Source organism: Ptychodera flava, chromosome 13, assembly GCF_041260155.1.
Source record: "Ptychodera flava strain L36383 chromosome 13, AS_Pfla_20210202, whole genome shotgun sequence".
NCBI classification, from domain to species: Eukaryota; Metazoa; Hemichordata; class Enteropneusta; family Ptychoderidae; genus Ptychodera; species Ptychodera flava.
In genome coordinates this window covers 1,324,900-1,346,030 of record NC_091940.1, presented here as the reverse complement: position 1 = coordinate 1,346,030, position 21,131 = coordinate 1,324,900, and the positions used below count along the sequence as shown (strand labels likewise).

At 36.8% G+C, this 21,131-nt stretch overlaps 1 protein-coding gene across 3 annotated transcripts in view; it reads right to left on the bottom strand.

The window, feature by feature from the left end:
* The window catches only part of LOC139147056 (conserved oligomeric Golgi complex subunit 7-like), a 148,812-nt gene that overhangs the window by 41,417 nt on the left and 86,264 nt on the right, over positions 1 to 21,131 (bottom strand). For all 3 annotated transcript variants that reach the window (XM_070717905.1, XM_070717907.1, XM_070717908.1), the window contains one exon: positions 19,735 to 19,891. In XM_070717905.1, coding sequence (XP_070574006.1) covers positions 19,735 to 19,891 — 157 coding nt within the window. The remainder of the gene's footprint in view (positions 1 to 19,734; positions 19,892 to 21,131) is intronic.

The window sequence follows — 21,131 nt, the reverse complement described above, 5'->3', positions numbered from 1 at the left end:
TATTATCAGGTGACTAGTAAAGTGAGTAAGCGCCATTTACTGCATTGGAATGCAGGTGAGCCACCGTAATTTCTCTAATTTCTCTGTCAGCACTCTAGTGAAAATTGCTTCATTGTGTTTTTCAACATTTACATTTGTAGTATACAAGTGAATTGCACATTGATCTGCTTGACCAGAAAATTCGTCAGCCTTCTGCTGAAGTAGGTTTATATCTTCTTGTGTATATTGGCCAACTCTGAGACGATTAAGTAATTCTGCAAAATGTTTATCATCTTTCTGTTGCATAATATCTGTCAGTTCATGCACTGTAAAGTACTCTTTCCAGAGGTTTATTGATAAAGGGCCATATCCCTGGTGTAGATCTTTAAAAATCCATCCATCCATGACAGGTTTGAGTTGCAACATATCACCTAGCAGAGACTATAGACACACCACCAAATATCTTTATTTCCTTTGATTTCTTGCAAAGACGGAGATTAATAAAATTGAATAAACTGTTACCAACAATGCTAAGTTCCTCAATGATGACAACTGATAAATTCATATATTTTGTTTGTAGAGTGTTTAATTTGTCAGTGTGTAATGGTTTATAACAAAAACCTTGACTTGCTGGTATTTTAAAAGCAGAATGAAATATAGCTGCAAAGCAGCGATGACCAGGTTTCGAGACATCTCGGTGCACAGGGGCAATAGAGAAATAAATATGCAACAAGTCATCGTTGATGACACAGTCCCCACTTGTTAATGGGTAGTACTTTGATTACAGGTCCTCAGAGAGGATAGAGTCCTCTTCATTAGGTCTGTGATAAAAATACTTTTGAATAAATTCGTTTGATACATGTCTGAGCTGTAGTTCAGGACATGAAAAAATCGTAGTAAAATGGCCACATGGCGGCCTTATTGGATCTTATCACAGAACAAATCTATGTGCATATGTATGACAGACATCCAGCTCTATGGGTTTGCTCAGAATTAGATATATGCATAATTAATGAGGTACAGTATGAAGCATCATCAGGTCTCCCATCATACCATATATGAAGGGTGTACCACTTGTGGTTACTGAGTTATGGACAAACATGTATATTTGAGGTCAAAGGTCATCGAGTTCATGTGACATATTGTCAAAATAATTGTATTGCTAAGTTATCCCTATATACCAAAAATCAGACCTCTAGCTCTATTGACTCGCTCAAAATTAGATATGCACATAATTAATGAGGTACAATATGTGGCGTCATAAGCTGTCCTATCATACCATATATGAAGGGTGTACCACTTGTGTTTACGGAGTTATGGACAAATATGTATATTTGAGGTCAAAGGTCACCAAGGTCACATGACATTTTGTCAAAAAAATTGTATTGCTAAGTTATCCCTATATACCAACCAGATATGAACTGTAAATGCTCACGTGTTTCATTATATATTGAAGTTATGTGTAAATTTGAACCGTTGCCACATGTTTGCAACTTCATTGAAATTATTATGATCAACATAATGAACAATAATCACTGCCGATTAATTCTAAAAGGTCATGAAGTATACAAATATGTATTTGGCTGAAATAAAAATATTAAAGTTATTTGACTGCTCTTATTGTATCACCACTTTATATAGCAAGTGTAATTACCGTTGGCCAAGTCCTTCAAGCCATATATGCCGAGCTGTGAAAGCTCATTAGATATGCAAATTATACATTAGCTGACATGAAAATGTGAAATGACTTTCGATATTGTTTTACCCTAGTACCTGGTATAATTATCAATGTACATAGCATGTTTTGCCAACTTTGATCAAGTAAATCCCGGTATATATCCCTAATAAGCAAAGTTCATTAAATACCGGTATGTAAATTAGGAATTGGCTGAAGTAAAAATGCTTAATGATTGTCAATAATGTTGTATCATGGTATCTGTAATATGTGTAGCAAATTTTGTCAACTTTGGTCAAGTCAATTCAGATATATCTCTCTAATTAGGAAAGATCATTAAATATGCAAATTAGGAATTGGCTGAAGAGAAAATGCTTAATGACTTTCAATAATGTTGTATTATAGTGTCTTTAATGTACATAGCAAGTTTCATCAATTTTGATCAAGTCAATTCAGATAAATATCCCTAATTATGAAAATTCATTTAATATTCAAATTAGGTTTTGGCTGAAGTAAAAATGTCTTTTGACTTTCAATAATGTTATATACCAATATCTTTGATGTATATAGCAAGTTTCAACAACTACATTCAAGTTAATTCAGATATATATCCCTAATTGGGAAAGTTCATTAAATATGCAAATTCAGAATTGGCTGAAGTAAAAATGCTTAATGACTTTCAAAAATGTTGTATCACAATGGCTTCAATACATGTAGCAAGTTTCATCAACTTTGGTCCAGTCATTTCAAATAGATATCCCTAATTAACAAAGTTCATGAAATATGCAAATTAGGAATTGGCTGAAGTTAAAACGCTTAATGACTTTCAATAATGTTAAATCATAGTATCTTTAATATACATACCAAGTTTGGTTAATTTTGATCAAGTCAAATCAGACATATATCCCAAGTTAGGAAAGTTCATTGAATATGCAAATTAGCATTTATCTTTCATGTCACCCCTTAATGGTTCCCACTGCTGATATGTCTTGGTGTGATCAACATTTGTAGCAAATCTCATCAAATTGTGTGTAGTCGTTTTTAATGTTTATGCGTTTTTTCTAAAATCATTAATTATGCAAATGAGCAAAAAGTATGCAAGCCACACCCACCAAAATCTAATCAGTTCTTGCCATTTACTAACTAAATATATGTACCAGATTTGATTCTGATCTGATGAGCCGTTTTTGAGATATCGGACCAACAGACAGACAGACAGACAGACAGACAGACACACAGACAGACAGACAGACAGACATTGCTGCGACATATGCCCACGTGTGTAAACACGTGAGCAAAAAATCAGACCTCTAGCTCTATTGGCTCGCTCAAAATTAGATATGCACATAATTAATGAGGTACAATATGTGGCGTCATAGAGTGTCCCATCATACCATACATGAAGGATGTAGCACTTGTGTTCACTGAGTTCTGGACAAATATGTATATTTGAGGTCAAAGGTCACCGAGGTCACATGACATTTTATCAAAAAAATTGTAGTGCTAAGTTATCCCTATATACCAAAAATCAGACCTCTAGCTCTATTGGCTCGCTCAAAATTAGATATGTGCATAATTAATGAGGTACAATATGTGGCATCATAAAGTGTCCCATCATACCATACATGAAGGTAGTAGCACTTGTGGTTACTGAGTTATGCACAAATATGTATATTTGAGGTCAAAGGTCACCGAGGTCACGTGACATTTTGTCAAAAAAATTGTATTGCTAAGTTATCCCTATATACCAAAAATTAGACCTCTAGCTCTATAGGCTTGCTCAAAATTAGATATGTGCATAATTAATGTGGTACAATATGTGGCGTCATAAGCTGTCCCATCATACCATACATGAAGGGTGTAGCACTTGTGGTTACTGAGTTATGGACAAATATGTATATTTGAGGTCAAAGGTCACCGAGGTCACGTGACATTTTGAAAAAAAAATAGTATTGCTAAGTTATCCCTATATACCAAAAATCAGACCTCCAGCTCTATTGGCTCGCTCAAAATTGAGAGTCCAATGACCAAGCTACCCGAGTGGCAAAGGCTACGGATTCGCAGCAATGTCGATTGACACTGCTCGCCATTGGAGTCACCTCTCGATAACACAAGATCTGTTCAAATGTTGTTATTCTCTATGCATCGTGTAATTATTTGTATCAGTTACACTGAATTCGAACCAAAAGTGAGTACATTGCAATGACAATTGCCTAGACCCTATACGTCGCTTACGGCCTCCGTGCCTCCGACCCACTCCCAAAAGTGGGTTTTGCGTAAGTTTAGAAGCCCAGCTGGGCACATTGTGTACCTAGCCCTGCATACAGGTCTGTGTGTTCCCGGCGTCATACAGCCTCCTCGCCGTATAACGCCGGGAACACAAAGACCTGTACGCAGGGCTAATCATGTACCCAGGCGAGGCGGATGTGCTCGAAAACGAAACTCGGTGCGAGTTTGGGATTAAAAATGGGTTGTTTTTGGTGGAGAAACTGCACATCGCAACCAAAGTGTTGCCAGCGATTTGGCACAACCCTGCTACGCAGTGCTGGCTTTCACCCAACAATGTACATGATGTACCTGTCAGTCGCCAAAGCAGCTTCAATCATAGACAGTAGAGGCCCCCCTGTTGTATATGCTTCCATTTCGCGATCACCTCGACAATAACGTGACTGTCTACTGAAGTTTATCCCTTCATTGTACTCTGTTATGACATTTATTCTATGCCCACAGGCTTTGGGCAAGTCTACATATGGAGGTACAAACGAGACGAAAAAATCCGCAATTATAGGCCTTGTCCGAGTCATCGGCTTCAATAGAAGATTTCATCATACTTTGAATATATCACATCGGATCATCCCTAGAAACATGTCAACCAAAGCTATCTGATGAGTAGTTTTTTTGAGAATAAAATTTTCTGACCAAAAATGGCAACAATTGCCCCCAAAAATAAAAATTGCAGATTTCATCATAATTTCAAAACATCCAATTTAGTTCATCTGTAGGAACCTGCAAATCGAATTTCAAAGCTATCAGATCAGTACTTTTTGAGATACATTTTTTGACCAAAAATGGCAAAAATTGCCCCAAAAATTCAAAATTGCAGATTTCATCATTATTTCAAATATCATTTACTTCATCTATAGAAACCTGTGTACCAAATTTCAAAGCTATCAGATGAGTAATTTTGGAAATACACATTTTTTGACCAAAAATGGCAAAAATTGCCCCAAAAATACAGATTTACAGATTTCATCAGAAATTCAATATATATTACTAAGCTCATTACATCTGTAGAAACTTGTATACCAAATTTCAAAGCTATCAGACCAGTACTTTTTGAGAAATAAATTTGTTGACCAAAAATGGCAAATATTGCCCCAAAATTACAAAATTGCAGATTTCATCATAGTTTCAATTTATAAGATTTAGTTCATCTGTAGGAACCTGTATACCAAATTGTAAAGCTATCAGATGGGTAGTTTTGGAAATACACATTTTTTGACCAAAAATGGCAAAAATTGCCCCAAAAATACAAAATTACAGATTTCATCAGAAATTCAAAATATATTACTTAGTTTATCTATAGAAACCTGTATACCAAATTTCAAAGCTGTTAGACCAGTACTTTTTGAGAAAAACATTTTTTGACCAAAAATGGCAAAAATTGCCTTAAAAATACAAATTTGCATATTTCTGCACAATTTGAACAAATCTGAAATAGATCATCCCTAGGGACATATGTACCAAATATCAAAGCTATCTGACTTTTAGTTTTGAAGAAGAAGATTTTTAAAAAAGTTTTTACCAAAAATGACAAAAATTGCCTTAAAAATACAAATATGCAAATTTCACCACGATTTGAACAAATCTGTCACCCTAAGTAAACTGCATATCAAATTTCAAAGTAATCGGACAAATGGTTTCAGAGTAGATTTTTTTACCAAAAACACGAAAAAATGCCCCAAAAATAGAAATATGGAAATTTCACCACGATTTGAACAAACTGATGTGAGGTCACCCCAAGTGAACTGCGTATAAAATTTCAAAGCAATTGGACTTGCGGTTTCAGAGGAGAAGGCAATTGTTGACGGACGACGACGACGGAGGCGGAAAATCAACCTATTTGATAAGCTCTGCGTCGCTGACAACGAAGCTAAAAAATTGTATGCCATACTTATCCCTACATACCAAAAATACCGTCAAGGACAGTGTGCTCACATTCGGTTTGAATTGGTCCATTCAAGAAATATTTAAACCAGGAAAACAAGAATGATAAAAGCAAATAAGGTCTCCAACTTTGGTACTCGAGGTCATCTTTAGGAACATGCATATCAACTTCTGTAGCAATGGGACAAGCAGATCCTAAATACATAAGCAAATGTCAACAACAAAAAATAGACAGAGAAGGTTTGATAAAAAGAAAAGGTGGGAGTGGGTAAACAAATGTACAAGGGATCTGGTAAAAAGTAATGCTACCTCATCAATCTTCAAGACCCTACCCCCTCCTGAATATCAAATGTTCCATCCCTTGGTATTATCTAACGCCAGATGACAGGAATTGTATTTACAACCTTGGGAAGTTTTTAATTAATGCGATGAGTGTTATCATTCTAATGTAAACAGCACTTAAATTAGTTACAGATAGTGAAATGCCTTCCACTGTGGGTGGTGATTACAACATCTGGAATTATCCTGGATCCAAATTTCTCATCAGTTCTTGTATGTCTTACATAGAAAAGTTGCAACCAGATATGATCTGAATATACTCATGTGTTTTACAACAGGTTCATTAATAGTAGTGCGCTTCACAGAACAATGAGATATATGTTATCACTATATGTAGCAGGTTTTTTTCAACTTCGCACAGTACTCTCAGAGTTTAATCACAAATTATAAAACTTTATTTAATATATGCAAATGAGCTGTTCATTAACGTGACACTGCTCAATGCTTTATGGGACAATTAGATATCCATCAGATCAACATTTGTAGCACGTTTTATTTAATTTAATGCTGTAATTTTAGAGTAATGTCACTAATTACAAAGTTCATTAAATATGCAAATAAACCCTAAATTAACTTGACACTGTTCAATGATTCATAGCACAATTAAATATTTATCAAATCAATATCTATAGAACGTTTCACAAAATTTTGGTGTCGAAATTTCAGAGTTATATACCTAATTACAAAGTTTATTAAATATGCAAATGAACCCTTAATTAACTTTACACTACTAAATGCTTTACAACACAGTTAGACATCTGTCGTATCAGTATGTGCAGCAGTTTTCATCACATTTGATGCAGTTATTTCGGAGTTATATGACTAATTATAAGACTTCATGAAATATGCAAATGAGCTAATTATTAACTTGACACTGCTCAATGCTTCTCAGTTCAATCAGATATTTATCAGATCAACATCTGTAGCAAGTTTCATCAAATTTAACGCTGTAATTTTGGAGTAATATCTCTAATTACAAAGTTCATTAAATATGCAAATGAACCCTTAATTAACTTCACACAACTAAATGCACACCACAATTAGATAACTGTCGGATCAGTATCTGCAGCAGATTTCATCACATTTGGTGCAGTTGCTTTGGAGTTATATCACTAATTACAAAACTTCATAAAATATGCAAATGACCTATTTGTTAACTTGACTCTGCCTAATGCTTCCAAGTATAATTAGATATATATCAGATCAATATTTGTTGCAAGTATCATCAAGTTTGGTGCAGGAATTTCAGAGTTATCTCACTAATAACAAAAGTTCATTAAATATGCAAATGAGCAGATCATTGACATGACACTCACAGTATCATCATAATGTTCTTAGATTGTCATCTGTGAAAAGGTTCATGAAATTTTGTGAGGTATTTCTTGATATATGTCTACACTGTCATTACCGTCTCCATAGGGAAACCATTGTACGGAAAAAAAAACGATATTGCATAACTTCATGAATATGCAAGCCACACTAACCAAAATCTAATCAGTTCTTGCAAGTAGCATATGGTACTGTGTACCAAATCTGATTTGAATCCGTTCAGGCATTTTTGAGTTATCGTGTAAACAGACAGACAGACACACACACAAACACGGACAGACAGACAGACATCGCTATGACATTAGCCCACGTGTTTACACACGTGAGCTAAAAATTGGTACACAATGAAAAAATTCACCTCAGCTTTGTTTTCTGGATCAAATTTCACTACAAATTGATACCAAATATGACAAAATTATGTTCACAGTCTTCGAAACTGTCTCACAACATATCCTGGGTTGGTGAAGGTCATTTAAGGTCACAAACTGAGAACATTACCTAAAATGTACAAATTTGGGGGTTTCCCAACATTTTGAGCAGAAAATTTATCTAATAACATCCCTCTGGGCATTATACCAAATTACAAAGCTATCAAACAAGTAATTTGAGAACAAGTTTTCTTGACCAAAAATGACAATATTGTCTTAAAAATACAAATTTGTATATTTCAGGACAATTTCCACACATCTAACTATTGTCATCTCTGTACATCTGTGTACCAAATATAAAAGCTGTCTGTCCAGGGCTGTTAAAAAGAAAATACTGTTGAAGATTTTTTGACCAAAAATGACAAAATTGCTCCAAAATAGTAATTTTCCCAATTTTGTTATAATTTCAACAAATTAGAAGAATAACACCCTCGCAAAGATCCAACCCAAATTTGAGAGCAATTGGGCTTGGCAGTTTCAGAGAAGAATTTTTACTGAAAATGAGAAAAATCACCAAAAAATTCCGCAAAAATACAAAATTAAGGATATCTTCACAATATTCATAAAACTGTATAAGGTACTTGCACACAAATTTTCAAAGCAATCAAAACACCATTTCTTGAGTTATTAATTCTTGACCATTTTCAAATTTTGTAAGCTCATTTGCATAATTTTGGCAATGCAGACTTCATTTGAACAAAATCCCTTCATAGCCCAGGATGCATCCACACACCAAATACCAAGCTGAAACGTACAGCGGTTGATGTTGACGGACATCCTGTACGTAGTACATACTTACATACATACATACATACATACATACATACATACATACATGCATACATACAGACGCCATCAACTTCAGCTTATACGATAAACTCACATTAGTATAACCAAATGTGAGCTAAAAATCAGATCTCTAGCTCTATTATTAAGCCCAGAATTAGGTATGTGCATAATTAACACAGGAAATGGCTGGTCATGTGACATTTTGTCGAATAACTTTGCTCCCATAGTTATCCCTATAAACCAAAAACACATTGAAGTTGACAGCCAGTTAATTGGCCCCCATCAGTTTATCACATGACACATGGACACACAGACGGAAGTTAATTGGCCAAATCTGGACAGAAGGAAGTAAAAGTTGACGCCGCCATAATGGTTTTCAATTCTAATAGCTCCTCAATATATAAAATTGAGGAGCCTTCAGAATGACCGGAGGTTGACTAATGAACGTCATTTGGAGGTTGACGGAAGTTGGGTTAATGGAAGTTTGAGGTTGATGGAATTTGGGTTTAGAATGTCAGTGACACCTGGGCAATGAGAGATACTACACAAAGTTAATAGGAGATGACACAAAGTGAACAAGTCATCGTTGATGACACAGTCCCCACTTGTTAATGGGTACTTTGATTACAAGTCCTCAGAGAGGATAGAGTCCTCTTCATTAATTAGGTCTGTGATAAAAATACTTTGATACAGATGGCACTCAATGGCCAAGAATGAGTTCCATGGTGATGAAAACATAAAACCAATGTAGGCCCCATCCTAAAGTTCATAAATGAGTCAACTAGGAATTAATCAACAGGGTGTTGCAAAAAATTTTGCATACAATCCTAATACTTAATAGATTATCACTGGTACCATATTTCATGAAGTTTGATGCAGTATTTACAACAAACTATGAGATCAACATCTGTATCAAGTTTCATCAAATTTGACGTTGTATTAATTTGTGGCTATATCACTCTAATTAGGAAAGTTCATTACATATGCAATTACAAATTAATTAAAATGACACTGATAAATGTCTTTTTCAATGTTAAAGCAATGTGAGCTTAACATCTGTGCAAAGTTTCATGAAATTTGGTGCAGTATTTCTTGACATATCAGCCTACTTACAAAACTTCAATAATTGACATGTTACTGCTACATGACGTGAAACAAATTGACGAGCATATGTATGAAATAGGTCAATGTCCTTGTACCAACTTTGAATGATACTGGTGGAAATATGTCTGAGTTATGGCTCTGTACATTAGAAAATTGTAACAAAATCACCGCCATGCAGCGATATTTGATCTTACTGTTTAAAACATAGGGCCAAAGTCCCTGAAGCTACAATAGACATGGATACAAAATTAAGTATTTCCTGACTGTATGAAATTATCTCACTTTAATAGGTCATCCTAGGGACTTGTAAACCAAATGTTAAAGCTGTCTGACCAGCGGTTTTGAAAAAACAAGCAACTCAACAGTTGACAGAGCTCTGCTGTGTATTATGTAGAGAATAACCTTTTGTGACACATGTATTGATGAAGAAGGTGGATATCTTTCATTAACATTGTAAGTGAGTTCTGTTGAATAACTTGAGACTGTACATACGCAGAGAAAGCACACTGAAGAGACAAATGTTTGAAACTTAAGAAGTTCAAGGTCATCAAAAGCATTATAAGGAATCATGTAACTTTCATTGCACTGTTTACACAGATTGCACAATTGCTATAAATAGCACATGAGGAATCTTACAGCGAAGCTTTACGGTACCATAAAAACCCTATCACTTTGACCACTCTTTTAATTGACCACTCTATTTTTTTCCTCAAAAAGTAATTTATTTTATCCTTACCAAGTCAACCATAAATGGAAATCAGAACTTTCTCTATCTCTATCTCTATTGACTATTTTGAGCAATTTCTTTTAGATAACATACAGGGCACAATAAATGACAGTTCAGAATATGTCAAAGTTGGGATTCAGGAAAGTTGCGTTTACATGTTTTAATCCTCCAAGATGGTAAGCATTTCACTACGAACTGTCAAAAAAGGTTGAACTTTCTGATAATTCTACATAAAAATTATTTTGGCTTTGATGATTTCCTAATTAATTCAATTATTTAAAATCATATTAATTATTTTTTTCTGGGTGAATTGATAGGGTTTATACAGTACAAGAATTACATACAATGCAAGTCAAATTTTGACCAAAAATGACAAAAAAATTCCTTAAAAATACACATTTGCATATTTCATCACAATTTGAACAAATCTAAGTTGGGTTACCCCTAGGGACCTGTATACCAAATAACAAAGCTGTCTGACCAGCGGTTATGAAGAAGAAGATTTTTTATCAAAAACACCTTTTTTGGCATTAATTTGCCTATTTTCAACAATATCAAAAAATTAAAAAAAATAGTTTCTCAAAATCATATTTTTAATCTACACAACAAATATCGAATCAGTAAGTACTGCGGTTCTCAAGATATTTGAGTGGACGGACGCCTCACAAACGGACATACATACATACATACATACATACATACATACATACATACATACATACATACAGACTGACGACGGACGCCGGACGGATACCCATCCCAATAGCTTCTATAGACTATAGTCTATAGTAGCTAAAAAACAAAATGTACCGTATATGTATTACATAAGTCAATGTCCATGTACCAACTTTGAATACGATCAGTTGAGACTTGCCAGAGTTATGGCTCTCGACATGAAACAACCATAACAAAATTGCCATCATGTGGCCATATTTGACCACCTTGTGAAACCAATCGACATACATATGTATAAATAAGTCAATGTTCTTGTACAACTTTGAATAAATTCGCTGGATACATGTCTGAGTTATGGTTCCGGCACGGTCCCTCTTTTGTGGAGGGACCGTGGTTCCGGACATGAAAAAATCGGGAAAAAAATGGCCACATGGCGGCCATATTGGATTGTATCACAAAACAAATCAATGTGCATATGTATGACATAGGTCAATGTCCTTGCACTAAGTTTGAATAAATTGGTGAATAAAATCGTACGTGTCCAAAGGACGTGAACAAATTGTTACAAATGGCTGCCATGCAGCCATGTTGGATCATATCATGAAACAAATTGACGTACATATGTATGACATAGGTTAATGTCATTGTACAAACTTTGAATAAAATCGGTTGAGATATGCCTGAGTATTGTGGCTCTGTACATGAAAAAATCGTAACAAAATGGCCACACGGCAGCCATATTGGATCATATCACAAAACAAATTGACATGCATATCTATGACATTGGTCAATATCCTTGTACCAACTTTGAAAAAAATCGGTTGAAACATGTCTGAGTTATGGCTCTGTACATGACAAAATCATAATAAAATGGCTGCCTAGCGGCCATATTGGATCGTATCACAAAACAAATTGACGTGCATATGTATCACATAGGTCAATGTCCTTGTACCAACTTTGAATAAAATCGGTTGAGATATGTTTGAGTTATGGCTCTGTACATGAAAAAATTGTAACAAAATGGCCACATGGCAGCCATATTGGATCGTATCACAAAACAAATTGACATGCATATCTATTACAGTGGTCAATATCCTTGTACCAACTTTGAAAAAAATCGGTTGAAACATGTCTGAGTTATGGCTCTGTACATGAAAAAATCGTAATAAAATGGCCGCCTGGCGGCCATATTGTATCGTATCACAAAACAAATTGACGTGCATATCTATGACATTGGTCAATGTCCTTGTACCAACTTTGAATAAAATCAGTTGAAACATGTCTGAGTTATGGCTTTGTACATGAAAAAATCGTTATAAAATGGCCGCCTGGCGGCCATATTGGATCGTATCACAAAACAAATCGACATGCATATCTATGACATTGGTCAATGTCCTTGTACCAACTTTGAATAAAATCGGTTGAAACATGTCTGAGTTATGGCTTTGTACATGAAAAAATCGTAATAAAATGGCCGCCTGGCGGCCATATTGGATCGTATCACAAAACAAATCGACGTGCATCTGTATGACATATGAGGTAATCCTTGTACCAAGTTTGAATGAAATCGCTCCTTGCATCTCTGAGATATCTGCGTGAACGGACGGACGCACGCACACACGCACGCACGCACGCACGCACGGACGCACGCACGGACGCACGCACGGACATGACCAAACCTATAAGTCCCCCTGGACGGTGTCCGTGGGGACTAAGTGAACAATACCACAGTCTCACAACAGAAATGTACGATAAAAAACACATCGATCACCACACATATTAATATCTCAGAAACAGAAAATATCTTGTTGTGCATGTGTATGCCATGGTGTGTTGTCCTCATACCAAGTGTGAGAAAAATCTGTCCAGTCATGTCAAAGAAACACCTTGGGATGGACAAAGGCACGCTCACACAAAGCCTAATCTATAAAGTGCACATTCAAGACTTAGTCCAGGAAGGACTAACAATTCTGTTGCTATTTGTGGTGGGTCTAAGCTATATTTAGCCTGTTAAGTCATGAGACAAATGTGTTCAGAACAACACACTAGATAAGTTCTATTATTTTTGTTTGTTCATAGTTTGAGTATGATCAAATAAAATAGTAAAGAAATAAAAGGGCCGTTCACATTAGCCAAAAAAGACTAGGCCCTTGTCCTAGCCAGGTTCGTGGCCGACCAAAAAAACAGGTGAGAATGGTTCTGGCCGGCCACTGTCCGGACAATTTCTGTTCTAGTCGAGAGGGGTGGTTTGTGGCCGACCCAGGTCTCTGGCCGAGCAGTAAACAGCGTATGTGAACGCGTTTTGTCCGACTCAGGTCCCAGTTGACGCCCTCTGTAGTTGACATGCAGTGTAGTCTTTGACCTATTCGACGATTCAGTATCATTTTAGACATGGCGAGTCGAGGAGTCAACTGGGCTACGGAAGAAATCAAGTGTCTTTTAGGCATTTGGAACGAAGATATGGTGAAAAATCTGATGGACATGTGGCACGTCAAGGGATTGAATCGCCTACAATATCATCTCACAGCGTTTGTCAGAGCATGGGTTTGATCGTAGCCCAGATCAATGCAAACGTAACTGGTTCACCAGTTAACTCTTGTATACCAGATACCTCGTTTAAAAGCGATCAATGGGTCAAATTGTCCCGTCTCAATCACAAAAATCGTAAAAACAACCAGAACAGGACGAACATGGTCCTGTTGTCGAAGACAGCCATTGTGACCTGTATAAGGTCAAAGGTCGGCTAGACGCTACCAAATGATCTAGGCTAGGACAGCGTTGAACGTAATGTGAACGCGGACAAAAGATTAGCTTATCTTCTCACATTCTGCCGGATTAGTTCTGGCCGGCCCTGTGCCTAGATGTGAACCCCATTAAATAGCCCATGGCTTTCAATAGTAATACCGGATTTTTCTGAGAGTACGCCCAGGGCCGTTAAACAGAAAATGGCTACATTGTCTGCTTCACACCTGTAGCTAAATAACGGCTCAGGGCCGTAATTCGGTAAAAATTTACCGCCAATTAACTAAAAAATAAAGGAGTTATTTTATCACCGTTGATCACAAAACCAAAAATAAATGACGGTAGAACGCTGCAAAACATCCACTCATTTTTTCTTCTCGAGTTTTTTCTTTTTCGTCATTGTGCGCTACAAATTCTAACAGATCCATCTTCAACAAAAGGACACAATGTTGCAATTTTCTGATGCATCATACAATAACATAAACTGACACTCATGCACTCATTCACGCACGCATAAAACTAAACTGAACCCAAGATACGATCAAGATTTCTTTTATTTGTATATCAACACAAATTGCAATAATAATTATACACATCTCTTTGGAAAATAAAATCACACATGGAAAAATAAATTACGAGTCAGGTAAAAATAACGCATGGATAATCAACGCACAACCGTGACAACACAAGGTCCCATTTAGCTGTGGGTCCATAGCTGTGGTGTTTTCAGACGGGATTCATGCCTTTTACGGGCTGGTTTTGACTTTTACGATTTTAACCCCGCCACCACAGCTATGGGATATTCCATAGACTAGCGTCCATGTTCCGCCGCAAGCACCCTTTGCGGAAGTTTGCTCGAAATATTTTCCATCCAAATTACAAATTGCCAACACTCATCGACAGCTTGGTTATTAGGGACTAACCAGACCAGAAGTCCGCTCAAAATTCACTGAAATATCGCCTTTTTCTAAGTTTGCCCGACATGACTACACGGAGACCGCCATTTTGCTAGCGTAAAACTTTTGGTCGAGGATCCCTGCAGTACGTCACTACAGTGACGTAGCGGTGACCTCTCAACTTCTAAACACAAACTGAGAGATTCTTCGTGTGATATCGATGACCATCGTTCGTCTTATGGACATTCCCAGTCTCACAAAACTGAAACCAAACTTTTACTTGGGGGTGGGGGAAAGTTCAGTCCTAGGATCTATGATTATTCGTGGCGCGCGGATGCTGGCCGTAATCTCTTGGTTTGTGTTCAGAAGTTGAGAGGTCACCTCTACGTCACTGTAGTGACGTTCTGCAGGGATCCTCGACCAACAGTTTTACGCTAGATTTTACTTGCCAATAACAAAAAAGGAAAACCTTTTTAAATTTTTATATAGACATTTATTTTTATATATGCCTCCATGGTTTGTCGAACGCATTCAAATTTAAGCGAAGAAAATCATTGATCAGATTTTGACGTGTGCACGTGTTCTGAGGTTGACCTAGTTTTAGCCCTGCGTACGATGCTGTGTGTTCCGCTACAGCTAATAGCCCCGCTCACCACATGTGGTGAGCGGGGCTAGCTGTAGCCCCGCTCACCACATGTGGTGAGCGGGGCTAGCTGTAGCGGAACACACAGCATCGTACGCAGGGCTAACCTAGTTTGTAAGTGTGACAAGTTAATCAGAGTAGTCGAACTTGTGAAAATAGATACAGTGTTTCACATTCGTTGCACGCAAAGAGGTCAATAATCGTAAACAATTGTGGATCATACCATTTCTACTAGGGATTACTACTACTGTTACGTTTGTGAATGCAACAAATTTACGCGAAGACAATCATCAGATTTTTGTATCAAAGCGAAAAAAACCTGAAAAATAATGATGTACATTAAATAAAAAAATAATGAAACAGAGTTATTTTTTTGATAGTCATTTTATTTATTTCATGATCCCCATCGTGCAGAATGGAAAATTCCTGGCTCCTGCTTCATCTGTCAATCATTGTCGGCATTGTGTGGCAAACTCTAACGTTGACTTTGCGTTCTTCTGGATCATTCCACCTGCATTTTAGTAGCATAAATTGGGGGATACGGACATATATCGCCAAAGTAATTATCTTAGAAGTGTAACTTATTTTATTTTGTACGCTATATAAACTTTTGACCTTTGCGTAGGTAACTTTTTTCAAGGGGAGTCAAGTTGAAATGCTGTAGACAAGGTTGAGATGAAATTTAAAATTCTTAATAACGGCCACCCCCCAAATAACCGCCCATGGGCGGTTTTTCGAGTGGGCGTACTCTCAGAAAAATCCGGTATATACTATAACCTCTGAAAAGTTAGTTGACTTTACAAAGTTTGAAAACGGGCCTCAAATCCACACACTGCCCCACTGATAAGCATGGTAGCCATTTTGCTAATGATCCGGGCCAAATACAAAACTGCCAACGCGTCCCAAGGCTGATTGTGGAATGTTCTTTTATGGAAGTCACACAGTTGGAGGGGACAGTATGTAAGCTTTAAAATGAGGGGTCACAATCAACACTTGTCCGAAAAATGTGGAAACGGCATAAAAAGAAGATTTTTGATTCGAAATTTTACCAAAATTGACCTTTTGATCCAGTATTGCGGCCTGTAAATATAATGACCAACTATCATTTGTTCATTTAAAAGTAACTTTTTTATGTTTGGAGCAAATGCAAAAGTTGGAACCGCCCTGTTTTGAAACAATTTTTAGTAAAATATCATGGTTCAATTGCAACGTGTTTGTGGATATGCAAAAGTATAAATAACTTTGTACAATCGGTCTCACTTAGGTACATTTGCTGAAGATTTGATGCAAATCAGTCATGAAATGGCAAAGTTAACACGCATTTAACAAATTTTCTTTGTCTGAATTGGTGCCATTGTCTTTCCTATACAACAATGGTTAATAATGACAAAGACCCTTTCCAATTAATGCTGAAAATTTAATTCTTCAAAAATCCGCATCTTCAAAATGGATAATCCGATTTTCATCAAATAAAGTGCATTCTTCTTTTTAAGAGTTCTATCCTGATACATTTCTGATAGACTGTGAAAAACATGATTGATTACTTTTCATCTGAATAGGCTACTATATTGACCCAGAGTTTTACATCACTTTTAACTTTTGAGAGTCCCTGGGACTCCTGGTGTTAGAAAATGGGAGTCCTACATCAAAATATGGGGGTCCCAATTTATTTCACAAAAATGTTTTATAGTTTATCAATGCCATGGTCTTCACTGTGTTCAATTAGTATTAATTTGCATACACAGAGACAACAAGGTTCCATATTGTACATGGAGGGGTAACTATTGTGCAACACATGCACACAACTATAGGGCATATTCAACTGACTCTGTATAGTTTGAACCGCCTGTATAACTATAATGAAGAGTTGAAGACAAAAACACATTTCACTAACCTTTTTATCGATTAATTTTGGTGTTTGACCCAACTTACATTAGTTTACAGTTGTGGCCATTATTCTTCGGTGGGGCAAGTTGGTAATTACCTACCAATTTAGCTAGGGATATTGCAATATACCAAGGGACTTCTCTAGGCCAAACTGTGTTTTCCTATCTGGAACAGCAAGGTGAGATCTAAACAAACACAGCGGGTAATGAGATTTTACAGCCAGCAATGGTGATCTGATAACTGGGATGAACCATTTTCATGTAGGTTCGTTAAAAGGGAACTGGATTGGGGAATGAAAACTACAAGGAATAAAACACAATCTTAAGAGATCATATCGTGCCTTGTCTTCTTTTTGATGAATATTACACATAACTAGGTTTGAAAAGGCTGCATCAAGTAACATCATTACAGAACATGGTATTTTGTTCAAAAGTTTGAGATCACCCCATGTACATTGATCTTTCAAAAGCCGGTCTTTACTGTAATTCAAACGCACTCAGCGACTCATAAAAAGTCAACTTTACAGTCTGTCTTGAAAGCTCCATCGAAATTCGAGACAAGATGACAAAATTGTACAAAGCTACATGAAGTTGAAACTATGGTAAATATCGCTCAGAGAATAAATGCACCACAGACGGCACTTCAGCATGTCATCACCCATCTCATTCTCAGTACCATTGCCCAAAACATCCTGGAAGGCCACAACCAAAAAGTGGACCTGCACAACTAGTTGCTTAATTTTTTGTGGGTGAAGAAATATTTGATAGCAGCCAGTAAAATATTGACAAAATACTATTTTAGAATACTTGTACTGTAAAAAACCAGCCGGCAATCAGACCAGTATTCAACATACTACACGATGAACTGAGCCACACAAAATGCCTACCAAAGTTCTCTCTGACCAGCTAAAATACTGAAACATAAAGTGGACAGTGGAGTACATTATGGTTCATCCCGGTATCAGATCACCATTGGTGGCTGTAAAATTTGTTCCCCGCTGTGTTTGTTTAGATTTCATCTTGCCGCTCCAGATAGGAAAACAGAGTTTGGCTTAGGAAGTTCCCTTGGTATATTGCAATATCCCTAGCTAAATTGGTAGGTAATTACCAACTTGCCCCACCGAAGAATAATGGCCTCAACTGTAATTCACGTACGCGTGTGTAACTATCTGTGGCTTATCGAGTCACGGACTCGTACTACCATACATACTAGTCAATCCGTTCGCCAAGTTTGATCACATTTTTTGACAAGCACGCCACAAAATCCGCCACAAAATGGAAAGAAACCACTAAGTATCGAGAAAAAAGTTTCATGTCCGGTTTATTTCAGTTAAAAAAATGCGTAACACGTAGGAAATGTCTTGCAATGTCAACAGTTCAGAACAACTACATTTCATTTACAAACCGGGTCGACTGTTATGGCCGTCTCGCTTCAGGACGGCCGGAGGTCAAATATCAACAGTTTAAAGGGGCTTTTTGGCAGTCAAACGCTTGAAAATTCACAAAATACACTTCAATTTAACCGAATCCTTACAAATTTCTCAATCTTGCATGTTTTGGACTTCGAAAACCTTAACCTCGGGTTCCATGTCGAGAGTTAGGCATCACACAGTGCCGCCATCTTGGCCGCCGATACGTTCGAAGTTCACTATCGCGATCGATTTGGTCACCAAATCGCGTCATTTTTCCATAAAATATTCTCAAAAAAACTGTAAAATCTATCATTTCTATCACCCAGAGGGCAGTAGTTTGGCATAATATAGTTGTCTTCCGTGTCTACGGCATGGTAAAGCTTTCAAAACGTACGTACGTGTTTCGTTCAATGCACTGTGGCCGTATCCGCGTACGGGTGAAACTGCAGACCTGATTAAATATTCATGAAAACCGCTGACCTCTTTTGAAGAAAGTTCGCATAGGCTGCATGATGTCATTATTTTAGTCCTTATATGGTACTAAACTGGGTTCAAAGGGTCAGGAATACCCTCCTTCTGGCTGAGTTCGGCAATGCATAGCTAAGTTAGGCATAAGCATAGAACGCAATCACTGTCGGTTTATATACCGACGTGGCGCTGAGAGCGAGAATGCCGTGTCGGTTTATAAACCGACGCGGCACTTTAAGGGTTAAAGTACGGGGTCGCTAAGGTTTACTGGGATGTGTTTTACGTGTTCAGCAGCTTCGCAAGGTGTACACCAGCAACAGATATTGCTGCGTCCCAAGGGACGCGTGGTTTAGTTTTTGAGGGGTCCTGCGTCCGGTTTTATGCGTAAAGGACGCAGAAATGCGCGTCATGTAAAACCCTGATTGACCAGACTAGTACTCCTACAGTGTAATATAAGTTTGGATCTTTTACCTACCAAGTGTTTGAATAATTCTAAGAGCATGTTGAAACTGTTCCCAATCTTCAGTCATTTCAACAGATGTTGCACTTGGTAGGGAAGTATCAAGTCCAGCTCTTGCTCTTAAATTTGTAATTACTCTGGTAAACTCAAAACAATAACTGGAAAATAATGCCTGTAAGAAAAGTCACAGAATTAATATTTATGATGTAACAAAACTCTGGGCATTTAGGCCAATATATTGATGATAGGGTTGTAAATAAATCCAAATGCTATTTATTGCCATGTGTGTCATGTCCATTATTCCTACAAACGTGGCAGTCTCCTGCTTTTTCTGGACAGAAGATTTTTTCAATACTTTTCCTCTTTTTTGCAGCCTTTCTGGAAATTCCAATATCGCTGCAAGGGCAGTCAGCTGATTGAAAAAAAATAATTTGACAGAAAAAAATTTGCAAGTACTTGGGAAATTGAAGAAATCTAATGGTTTTGCTTATTTTTTGCACACTTTTCAGAAGTTCAAATGTGCTGAAAGAGAGCTCATTACAACTAATTAAAATGTAATTTAAGAACTTGTAATTATTTGGGACATTCGCACCTTATACAAAATTATAAGTAGATTACTGCATTATCATTATGTGAAGACAAATTCTGACTGCATTTCTTTGAAGTTTTTTGAAAAATTTTCAAACATACCAATATGCTAATTACAGCATGTCATGAAAGCACTTTTAATGTGCTTTGAACATGGAAGATTAGTACAAAATTAACCCTTCAGGTGCTGTTTCACACCGAACAACCTAACATGCCAAGAAATTTTGGATTAAACTCGACGTTTTACACTTCTTTTAGACTGGTACATTGCATTTCCTGTGATCAAAGCCTGGTTTTCAAAATCCGGTTGGAAAAATGAGCTAAAATGTACATTTTTTGGTTAATGCAATGAATATGAGTAAAAGACTCAAAAAATGTAACTTATAGTCCAAAAGCCTGCAAACATCTATACATTTTAAAGTTATAAAAGTTATAAGACATGTTTGGTTAAAAAATTTGAGCAGCAGAAGTTATCAAGTGTAAACATAAATAAATGGAATGAAAGTTGTCATGAAAACTTGAAAAGGATAGCTTTGAGAGTTGTCAACATTACTTGTACACACAACTAATTTGATTTTGCATGTACATCTGGCGACCAGCTTTGAAGGGACAAAGTCGGCCATTTTTCAAGAATTTTTTTTTGATACGAGATACTACTAATATATTGTTTGACATGTTGAAAGATACTGAATAAATGGGTGATCATGCATGTATTCGACCCTGGTTTTAGACACGATACATGGAACCAGGGCGAGAATGAACTAATGGTCATGACCATTTATTCATTCTCGCCCTGGTTTCATGTATCGTGTCTAAAACAAGGG